Here is an 11,961-nt window from a genome sequence, read left to right as displayed (position 1 = left end):
TCAAGTGGACTCTTCTGAAGGTTACCCCTCAAAGCAAGGTTCATTCAAACAGTGAGGAAAAATACATGGAGTCTGGTGGTGAAGGAAGCTCCATGCTTTTTCTTCCCCCACTAGTATTTGCTAAAATGCTAACTGTTCTATTTCCTGCCATTTCACCCTGGAGACCAGGTGAAGGCAGTGCTTTTGTGAAGCAGTGCTGTCAGTAGGGTGATTTGGCATAAAAACCTGGAGATGAAGTTCCTATAAAAGTTAGCAAACTCCAGGAAGAGCTTCAGCTTGTGACACTTTTGGTCTCACAATCAACATCAAGACGATAGAAGTGATGTGACAGTCTGCACCAGGAAAGTTTTATGTAGAGCCTGCTAACACAGTAAATGGCCAAGCCCTCCAGGCAATGGACAAGTTCACCTACCTCGGCAGTTCACTGTCACGTGCAGTTCACAACAATGATGAAACCAACACCAGAATTGCCAAAGCAAGTGTGGCCTTTGGCAGACTACATGCAAATGTGTGGGAGCGCAGATGTATCAGTCTACAAACAAAATTGAAGGTCTATAAAGCCATCGTGTTACCAACTCTCAGTTATGCATGTGAAACCTGGATGGTGTACAGATGCCATGCTGTGAAACTGAATCACTTTCACATGGGCTGTCTGAGGAAACTGATGAGGATCAGATGGCAACACAAGGTTCCAGACACTTAGGTTCTCATAATGGCAGACATTCCAAGCATCCATACTCTGTTGATGAAATCACAGATGAGATGGACAGGCCATGTCACCAGAATGTCAGATGAGTGACGGCCAAAGAAGATATTTTATGGTGAGCTAAAGGAGGGAAAGCGCTCTCAGGGAGGCCAGAAGAAACATTTCGAAGACTCCTTCAAGTTATCCTTGAGGCATTTCAACACTGACCTAGAAGATTTTGGGAAGATCTCGCTCATGATCGTTCTACCTGGTGAAGTTCCATCCATACTGGAGCTACAGTCTATGAGCAGAGGCAGAGTAGAAGCACCAACAGCATAAATCTCACAACAGTAGCATGTCTGCTGCTCTTGTTCAGTGTGCCACAAACCATTCAAAGCTCAAATTAGCCTGATCAGCCACACATGTGTTCACAGAAACCAAACCAATCAGTGATGGAGCTTTGTACTTGGGTTCCAGGCATGGAGGTGCTCCTGAGTCCTGGCCATGCATCCCAGCGAAGACTGCTCTGAGATCCAGGACATCCTGTAGCCTGCTCCGTCTGGATGAAGAGATCTCTGAGCTATTAATGATTGTCTTTGAGAACTCATGGAGGACAGGAAAGATCCTAGAGACTGGAAAAGAGCAAATATAGTACCTAGCTATATAAAGGGGAATAAGGACAACCCAGAGAATTATACACCAGTCAGCAGCTTAACTTCAGTACCCGGAAAGACACTGGAGTAAATAATCAATCAATTTGTAAGCACCTAGAATAAGATAAGTAACAAACAACATGGATTTGTCAAGAACAAATCATGTCAAACCAACCCAATATCATTCTATGCCAGAGCAACAAGCCTTGTGGATAGGGGGGAAGCAGCCGATGTGATATATCTCGACTTTAGTAAGGCTTTTGATACTCTCACATGACCTTCTCATAAGCAAAGCAGGGAAATATACACTAACCTACTGTAAAATGGGTACACAACTGGTTGGAAAAGTGTATTCAGAGTAGTTGTCAATGTTCACAGTCAAGCTGGAAGGGCATATCAAGGGGGGTCCCACAGGGATGTGTTGTAGGGCCAGTTCTATTCAATATGTTCATAAATGGTTTGGATAATGGCTTAGAGAGTACACTTATAAAATTTGTGGATGATACCAAGCACTTTGGAGAACAGGATTAGAATTCAAAATTATCTTGAAAAACTGGAGAAATGGTCTGAAGTAACAGGATGAAATTCAGTAAGGACAAATGCAAAGTACTATCCTTAGGAAGGAATCATCAATTGCATAAATACAAAGTGGGAAATGATTACCTAGGAAGGAAGAAGTACTGCAGAAAAGGATCTGGGGATCATAGTGGACACCAAGCTAAATATGAGTCAACAGTGTAACACTGTTGCAAAAGAAGCAAACATCATTCTGGGATGTATTAGCAGTAGTGTTGTAAACCAGACACAAGAAGTAATTCTTCCACTCTACTCAGCACATATAAGGCCTCAACCGGAGTACTGTGTCCAGTTCGGGGCACCACATTTTGGGAAAAATGTGGACATATTGGAGAAAATTCAGAGGAGAGCAACAAAAATTATTAAAGGTCTAGAAAACATGACCTATGAGGAAAGACTGAAAAAACTGGGTTTGTTTAGTCTGGAGAAGAGAAGACTGAGGGAGGGCATGATAACAGTCTTCAAGGATGTAAAAAATTATTTTAAGGAGGAGAGTGAAAAAATTTTCTTCTTATCCACTAAGGATAGGAAAAGAAATAATAGATTTAAACTGCAGCAAGGAAAAGTTAGGTTAGACCAGTGGTTCTCAACCTATTTATCATTGTGCGCCGCAGATTGAGAACGACAGGGCTCCCCCCCGTCAAAAAAAAATCCTATGCCCAGACCCCTATGTCCAGCACCCCCACCCAGAGACCCCTCCACAGAGCAGGACCAGGAGCAGAGCCCCAGGAGCGGGGCTGGGCAGCTGGGATCCGGACCCTGCCACGGGGGGCCGGGAAGCAGGGACCCAGACCCCAGAGCTGGGGGCTGGGCAGCCGGGTGCCTGATCCCGGCGCAAGGGGCTGGGCAGCCAGGGGTCTGATCCCGGTGCAAGGCGCCAGGCAGCTGGGGGCCAGATTTTTTTTTAAGCACCCAGCTGAGCTGCAGCTGTGACCTAATTGGGCTGCATTAAGCCCGTGGGCCGCAGGTTGAGAACCACGGGTTAGACATTAGGAAAAACTTCCTAATCATCAGGATAATTAAGCATTGACAGAAATTATCTGGGGAGGTTGTGAAATTTCTGTCACTGGAGGTTTTTAAGAACATGTTGGACAAACATCTGTCAGGGATGGTCTAGATAATACTTAGTCCTGCCTCAGTGCAGGGGACTGGACTAGACAACCTATTGAGGTCCCTTCCAGTGCTACATTTCTATTATTCTATTATTCCTAGGTAGGGAATAAGTAAAACAGGAATCAAGAAATTTACAAAGACAAAACTAGGATGTAAAAAAGATTTATTTTTAAAAATACAACTTTCAACAGCTGTGACATGGGCATTTACAAAGGGGTTCCCTGAAATGCTTTCCACCTGCTTTCTGCTTAGTCAGCACAAGCACCAGGACTCGTGAGAGCGAGTGACCCACACCCCAAAGCACCACAGGCCAACGCAGCCTGAATCTCACAGAGCAGATCTGAAGAGAACGGTTCCATTAGTTGTCTCCATCTCCACAGGAAATGATACGGGATACACAACCATGCCAATGGGGTGGTGTCTGGCAGGCACTATTTGTAAGTGGAGGTTGTGGTCTCATATCTCCCCATGTCTCAGGAATCCCAGTTCATGGTTTGAGCAGTTCAAGTTTGCTATGAATACACAGATCTGCTCTTTAGAAACATTCAGGAGGAGGGAAATGCTGTTTATGACACTTGCAGCAGCAGTTCTTCCACAGTTCAGCAAGAGAAAGGCAACGAAAGACAGACAATGGTAAACCCAAAGGAGAGGTCACTATTAAAATACAGTCATTTACTAGGACTCTTGTTTCCCAGATGTATAGAAAATTAAATACCCTTCCCCTTTAAAATCAGATTATTTACAAAATGATTCCGCACAGTGTGGACACATGTCACACTGTGCTGCTGCCATGACACTGGCTTTAATCTAGGTTTGCTTTTAAATCTGAAAAAGTCTCATATCTGATACAGTAGAGAAAATAGCTTTGTAAAGTAAGTGACCTTTAGGCTCATAAGCATTTTGCAAAGTCATATAAACCTCCTCTTCTCTTTTAAAATGTGCAGAATTTCTAGCATATAAATGTAGAAAATACTGATTTTTCCCCTTCCGTTAATGCTAGAAGCCAGAAAGTCTCTTTTTTGCTATTCCAAATTACAGTGTATGGCTGCTCTTAACAGCAAAAACATGCAGGGTGAGAGAGACTGGGGACACAAAACGCATACAAATTGTCAACACATTAGTTAGTTAGCTAGGTTTAAAATATATCAAAAAGTCAAACAGTAGCAAAGACTTTGTTCATAGAACATGTTGAACAGTACTTAAGTACAAGACAGAAGACAACTGAACAAAAATGTTACAGCACCCAAGATTCATTTGAATTTCTTCCATGAGTCTCCTGCTAGGTGCTATTTTACATCTGTGATTTCAGTCATGGGATAGTCCATAAAAGTATTTATAATTTATTCATGAAAACCATTGTATATGTAGGTTACAGTAACATCCTAGGTTTGTCTGAGGTACATATTCTGTGATTATTTTCAACGTCCAAAGCCAATCAAGCTGAAAAGTCAAGTCATTTTCAGTCCATCAAAGCCACAAAATTTCCACCTTTTCTCCAGGCTAGCCCCAACTCCACTCAGCTCTTGTTTGAAGGTGTGCTGCAGTCTGCTCATCAGAACTTCCACTTCAGTGGGACAAATCTGTAGGAAAGAAGTGAAACTTTCACTGAAAATTGACTTCTGGCTTGAGAATCCCAACTCTCTAGCTACATGTTTGCAGTTTTGTAAATGCTGACCCCAGGCACAAACACCATTTTCTGCAGTATTTAGGGTTTACCGAGGTCTCCCATACAAGTGCTAATGGTGACCCAGCCTGCTCCTGGTTAAGTTATAAGATGTGTTGTCATCACAGTTTGAGGAGGGATGGCTGCAGACATAAGGAATACTAAAAAGAGGAGGAAAAAAAACCTATTCTCATTACTTAATTATGGGACTTGAAATAATGGATTCAAATAGAAACAAAATGCAAATTAATGTTGCCATGGATTCAAGAACATCTTCTGAAGGGGGAGAGGAATCACAGACATGCAAAATATTCAAGACACATCTCGATGTGCATCTACTGGAGATGCTTGTCTGTGACAGTTGGGTAACCACTTAACCATCAAATGGAGTTCTAGAGAGACACTAAACAATCACAGCACAGACAGTCCCTTCAAAGGGGAACTGCAAATCAAACCCTACTTTATTTGTTGCTTTTCTGTTATACTTGGATGAACAGGAAAGGCCACCTGCTAGTTTCTGCTTTGTCCCCCACAAAATTTTATTTTTATGTTACAAATATCAGTCTTTGGAAAATCCAGAGGTTGAAACACATATTGCTGCTCTCTGTCATGGATCCACAGGACTTGTTCTATGTCCCAGCTTTTAAACAGACCCTGGAGGAACCCCTTCAGTATGCAGACCCCCAAAGGGTCCCACCCTTCCTTAAGAGCAGGGCACACAGCTTCAACATCTCCGAGACTGAGCTTCTGGGCTCCAGCACTGCTGTTTCACACCATGAGTTCTGCCCAGTAAGTTCAACTGAGAAAGACTCCTGTTCAGAGACTTTTACACTCTACAGAGATCCATGCACCTCAGTAAGTATTTGCAGCCTCTTCAAAACAAGAGTAGGGTTTATTAGTCAACTGGAATGCAGCACTGGGAAGCCCTTAGGTTAGCACAGAATAGCACATTTCAGGGCTGGGAGAACTGTAGCTCAGGATTCATTCTCCAGCTATCTTCTTATGGAGTGATATATTAGGAGTTCTGGTCCTAGCTCTGCCGCTGACCTGTGTGGCCTTGAAAATATCACTTCACCTGTCTCTGTTGGTTTGGTTGATGGCACTCGTGAGCTAGGCTCTATGGCCTTTCCTGTGAAGCAGTGCGTCTCAACCAGAGGGTTATGGCATCCCAGGAGGGTCACAGAAAGGCAATCAGGGGCACATGAGACATTAGATACTGTATTACAATCTAAAGCAAAGAAAATCTGGCTCCCCCACTCCCTTTCCCTTCAAGGTTGAATATTCTCTATCAACCTCCCAAACACACATTACAGAGGCTTTTATATTCTTACTATGAAAACAATAAATGTAAAGGGGTTATGAAAATGTTTTGAATTAGTGCCTGCCAAGCTGAAAAGTTTAAGGGACACTGGTGTGAAGGAGGCACTTGGATTGGCTACGCTGATTGAAAGATTTCTTTGTGAGATTTAGCATGTGTCTATGTGTGATGAAGTGGGAACTTTGGTGATATTTTTATGACTCCTATGCATGCTTCAGTTTCTCTCTGTGTTTTGCATTGCTATGCCTGGAATGTAAAGGGTTAAAGGATGCTCTTGGAGCTTGCTGTTTGTGTCATATAACTGTCTGGTGTTGTATGAATTCGTCGTTAAAGGACTGGCTGAAACTGACCCATATCAAGGGATGGTCCGGAAAAACAACGGGAATCCCAATGGCTACCCTGTTCACATCTACCAACCAACAACCAAGAGGAAGGTGATTTTCCCCTCACCTCTTGGAGAACAAACGGGAAAAGTGTAAAGTGGCTGGGCTCAGAGTTCGCCTTTGCAGAGAATCACACACTCACCTGGGACAGGGTGACAAAGGCACAGAGACAGAGAGAGGAAATCAAGATGGCTTCAGTGGCAGCATGGCTCCAGGGAGCTCTGGCCTGGCATTGGCCAGGCTGAACTCTGTCTTAACTTTTGTTTCTCTTTGCTAACCTAAGGACTTTCAGATTCTGTAGCCAGGTGCCTAATATACTGTCGCCTTGTTTTGAGAAGGCTGCCTGCTGCGGCTGCATATTCTCATGGAGAGCACTGACACCACAAGAGGGGTCACTCCCAAAGGTCTGGTTGGTTATTAGCTGGAACATAGACCAGGCCCTGTGGATCTGTGACAGCATCATCTTGTAAAAGTTACAGAGCTTGGGCGGTTACCTCCCTGGGCTCGATGTGACTTTACCATAATTTGGACGACATCCAGGAGGTGGGCATCAGGGCATGTCTACGCAAACACTTACTGAGCAGCAAGCTGCAGTGTAACTCCACAGTGCTCAACATGTGCCTGTCCAAGGGAGACGAGGTAAGTCACCACTCAGCTGCACTGACTTACCCTTCCAACAGAGACTGCATATGACAGCAACCTATCCCTGAGCCAAGTCTAGGTCAGATAACCCCGGCTCAGCTATTTCCCCAACCCTATCAGAGCTGCAGATCAGTCTGTGCAACAGCCCTACCAAGCCAGGAACCACACTGTGAGGCGGCAGGAGAACAGACTCTAGAGACTCCCAGCCTGCTCTTTATCCTGTTTCTGTTCCTGCCCTGGCCCTGCCCGAGCCCTGTTCCAGTCTTGTCCTTGCCTTGCTCTGACCTTGCTCCAGCCCTGTTACCGCCCCCCTCCAGCCTTGCCTCTGCTTCCCGACCCTCCCCAGATGCTTGGACTCTGACTACCTGGCTTCGACCTTTGGCCTGTGTCTGGATGCCGGCTGTGGTACTGACTTGGCTTGTCCCTGGACTCTGACCACGCAGTTTCAACCCCAGGCTTGCACCTGGACTCCAGCTACGTGGCTTGTCTACAGACTCTGATCTCAGTTCTGACCTCCGTCTGTCCCCAGATCTCGATTCCAACGCTACCCTTGGCCCCGTCCCAACCCTACATCCAGCTTCAACCTCCACTCCAACCACTAGGCCTGACTACCAAGAGGCAGCACCTGACACACAGGGCCTATCAAGAGAGACGCTCTCACACACCCTGCTATCACCACCAACACAGCAGGGCCAGAATACAGTCACCCCACTCCACGCACGAGGTCAGACCTACCTACCCAGAGGGAAGCCCATCGCCAACCCCTCAGTGGCTGAGAGATACTCCAAACCTCCCCTCCTCCCATCCACCTCTGTCTGCCTGGACAGAAAATCATCATCCCTGCCAGGCCAGGCTGGTATCCAGCTCCACCATCGCTAAGAGGAAAGCACAAACAAGCGGGAAATGAGAAGGCCAAGATGGAATTTGAAAAGCAAACAGCCTAAGATATAAAAACAAATAGCAAGAACTTCTTTCAGTAAATCAGCAGCAGAAAACCTGGAAGAGAATCAGCAGGTCCACGAGGAAATTAAGGGAACAACAAGGAGAATAAGGAAGTTGCAGAGAAGCTAAATGACTTCTGTGCCTCAGTCTTTGCCACAGAGAATAATGTGAAGATACCTGTTCCAAAGTAATTAAGGTGAGGCTCTCTTAGAGATTGAGATGTCCAAACAGAAAAAGCTGGAATAAATGGTAATGAGACAAAAGAACAAGAGGGCATTTCTCAAGGGAGCTGAGGAAAATTAAGAATTAAGTGATTATGTTGCTATCAAAAATACATAATCTGTCCTGTAAAGGGATACTACACTGGTGAACTAGAGGGGAGTGAATACTTTATACATCATTAGAAAAGGCATCAGAGTGATCCTGGAGAAATACAGAAGAATGAGCTATACTTCCCAGTCAGGAAAATTATCTGCAAATTAAAAATTAAAATTATCTTCAAATTAATTAAGTTAGAAAACAACCTTAATGAACATGATACTGTACACCAGGGACAGACCATAAAGGCAAGTCAATAGAATAGTGCATAGAGAAGAATAGGAAGACATAATTCACTTAGACCTTCAAAAGCCATTGGCAAAGTCCCTCATTATTAAGGCTATTAAGCCAACCAAGACATGGAGTGAGAGACAAAAATTGCCAGACATCATCAGAAACTGGCTAAGAGATACTGCATGAAACAGAAGCCAGAACAAATGATTCATGCTCCTTGTGCTACAACTTGCTTGTTTAGCTCTTATTTTCATCACCTTTCTCCCCCTCCATTTGTTTGTTCCATCTATCATTCTGCTCTGTTGTAACCTAGATTGCTAGGTCTTTAGGGCAGGGACAGGTGTTCAACAAGTGTGGGCTCCCCTCACCAAGCCCAAAATGCTACTACAAATTCACATGAGTGTCCTCGCCAAACTGCTATCTCACCTTCTGGAGTGAGCCCAGAAGTGGAACAGGTGGAGGAGGCAGTGCGAGGAGATGGTGACCTGGGGTTCTGGGAAGCCAGGAGCCAGGTCTGAGGGGTCTTTCAGGTAGGAGGGGTGCAGAGGTCCCAGCCATTCCCAGTCTCTCCAGTGAGAAGAGATGGGGGAGAGTCCCTGGCCAGTCTTGGTCTCTCTATTTTGAGGGGAAGGGGGAAGATGTCCTGGTCTCTCCAGTGAGAAGGTGGAGAAGGTATGGGGAGTCCCCAGCTGGTCCTGGTCAGATCTGCTGGGAGTGGAGTGGAAGGGATGGAGATTCTGGCCAGTTTCTCTCACCCAGGGCTGGTCCTTGGAGATGGGGAAGAAGTGGCAGCTGAAGCTGCCAGCAACCAGCTAGAACGGGGTGTAAACAGATGGTGGCCTGGATTCTGGGAAGCAAGAGTAAGAGACCCCTGCCCAACCACACAGAAAGACAACCACCCTCCCGGGTCAGGCCTGCCTAGATAGAGAGTGACCCTCCTCCCCATCTGAGTCTGCCCAGAGAGACAGAGACCCCAGCACACCTACCTTGGCGTCGAGTCGCTGTAAGTAGGAACAGATGTACTCTATGCTTGCTCCAAATGGGTGAACATGAAGAAATGTTGAAATTATACCTATTGAAATAACATGACAGGGGTCATTCTTGTGATTCACCTGAGAGTACCAACATTGCATGGTCTGCATGCAGCGCTTTTCTCTGCACGCACTGTACTGGATCCTGGCCTGTGTGCTGCAATGTAATGTGGAGCAAAGCATTTCTCTGAGCAGCAACTCAGACAGCAATATCCCTCAGTCCCATACAGACAACTCTCAAAGTGATTGAGAAGCTCCTGCAATGGGCAACGTGAAGCACTATAAAGTGTAGCAAGGGGTCTGCATCAACATGAGGAGGACAGACACTCAAAGAGGTGGAAGGAGAAAAAGGGGGAGAAGGGTGGGAGACAGAGAGGAGGGACGTAGTGGCAGTTATGCAAATTAGTTCCCAAACATTTTGATGAACCAAATGAAGGCAGGTCTGGCTGTGGCCGACAGGAACAGAAACCACCTGACCATCAATAGAGCAAGCAGGCAGCAGGTAGATGAAGTAGACAGGCCGCCAGCATATCCCTGAGGCAGTGCCCACAGCACCAGAAGCAAAACAAGTCCAAACCCATGACACCCAAGCTCTAGGATTCTGTCTCCCACCCAGAGACACATTGTCCTCTACAGCCCAGCCTTCAACTCTTTGGGATTGCCCCCTAGGAAAGCAGTTTGGAAATCTTCTGCAATAATTGACTTTCACTGATTTGCAAGGAGGAGGCAGCTCAGAGGGAATTAGGATTTGGAGGGTGGGATTTATTCCTGAGGAGCATGCGGGGAACGTCTCAGACACAGGGGGACTTGAAAGACTCAGCATCATTATGTCTAAACTCAGTATTTCTAAAACGAGTGATAACAATGTAAAAATACCAACAAAAACTGCTGGACATGAAAAATTACAAAACCACCATATCAGATGCTCCAAAATCTCAGCTTTCATCTGGCATTGGCCACTGGGCTAGATGGACATTGGTCTGACCCAGAATGGCCATTCTTATGTCCTTATCCTCAGTAGCATGCAAGACTTTGGAACAAATTGTGAAAGAGAATAATTAAATTAACGAGGTAAACAGAAAAGGGGGTGACTAACCTGATTTCCTTCTTTGAGAAAAGAACTGACTTTTTAGATAAGGGAAATGCAGTAAAAATAATATATTTGGACTTCAGTAAAGCATTTGACATGCTACCACATGGGAAATTATTAATAGAGAAAATGGGGATTAGTGCAAGTATTGTAAGGTGTATAAGGAATTGACTAAAGGGGAAAAAGCAATTGGGCTGTGCTGAAAGGTGAATTATCAGATGGGAAGGAGGTTACGGATTGGTCTTGGGACCAATCTCATTTAATATTGGAAGAAAAAAAATGAGTGTAATCAAGGGTTCCTCTTTGCCATAAGGTCTAGAAGCAGATCTTTTAAATGGAAGCTTCAATTCTGGAGCTACCCTGAGATGACAAATTGATCTGATGATCAAAATATTTGTCAGCAATAATCATGACAAAGCCAGGGTTATGATTAATAGTATCAATACAACAGAAATTAACAAATTAATACCCTTTAAAATTAGCCAATAACATTGAGCTTGATACAATCTAAGGGCTGGATTCTGGAGGCAGACTGAGCTCTGCTTAGCACAGGATGATGGGTAGCAAAACAGGTTTTACATCACAATTACTCCCCGCTGGGTCCGGGTCTGGCCAAAGGCAGAATCAGTCCCTACAGATATTCTTCCTTATACCTGGCTGGCTACGTCCCCAGCAGATCATTTGGGCAGTTGGGAATAACTGGCACAGAGGCAAGCCGGCCATTGCCCCTATACCATGGCAGCACTGTGAGAGCTGGAGCGCAACACAGGAATACACCTAAGTACACTGGAATATACCACGTGGGGACTCCCTCTACACCAGGTGAATTTCCAGCTGGCCAGATCTGCTGAGTTTCCAGCCCCTTTGCACCAGGGGATCCAAGAATCAGATCGTGTAAGTGAGTCAGTTCTGCTCTGTCTAAAACTTTAAGGCTCTTCTGGTCATATTATCTGAGTGTCTGGCTGTGTGGCCCTTGTTCATTGTCAAGAGAACAACATCTCACTGCATGGTCTTTGTTCCATGAACTGGACTGAAGACTGTTGGTAGGGGTCTAGGATATTGGCTGTCATGCAACTGACCCTGGGTGAACTTCTTAGTTAGTTAGTTAGTCCAGCATGGGTGACGCTGGGTGGTAGCTGGAGAGTAGTCAGCTGGCTGAATTTTAGCATGCTTCTGAAGTGGTGGTGGTGGATTTCCTTCCTCAAATGAAGAGTTGTTAATCTCAATGATTATGCATCCCAGATGCGTTAGCTAGTAAAGCACTGGATCAGCATGGCAAGGAGCTCAGTTTTCCTGCAGTACTTTTTAAGACC

At 45.2% G+C, this 11,961-nt stretch overlaps 1 protein-coding gene across 10 annotated transcripts in view; it reads right to left on the bottom strand.

Moving 5' to 3' along the window:
* Nucleotides 1-3,173: 3,173 nt before the first annotated feature.
* The window catches only part of ENOX2 (ecto-NOX disulfide-thiol exchanger 2), a 130,938-nt gene continuing 122,150 nt past the window's right edge, over nt 3,174-11,961 (bottom strand). For all 10 annotated transcript variants that reach the window (XM_037908171.2, XM_043522022.1, XM_043522020.1 and 7 more), the window contains 2 exons: nt 9,514-9,599; nt 3,174-4,607 (listed from right to left, as the gene is read on the bottom strand). In XM_037908171.2, coding sequence (XP_037764099.1) covers nt 4,476-4,607; nt 9,514-9,599 — 218 coding nt within the window. In that variant the 3' untranslated portion in view covers nt 3,174-4,475. The remainder of the gene's footprint in view (nt 4,608-9,513; nt 9,600-11,961) is intronic.

Source organism: Chelonia mydas, chromosome 9 (assembly GCF_015237465.2).
Source record: "Chelonia mydas isolate rCheMyd1 chromosome 9, rCheMyd1.pri.v2, whole genome shotgun sequence".
Classification (NCBI taxonomy): domain Eukaryota; kingdom Metazoa; phylum Chordata; order Testudines; family Cheloniidae; genus Chelonia; species Chelonia mydas.
Note: the sequence above shows the minus strand (reverse complement) of the source record. Positions and strands in the feature narration are given on the sequence as shown.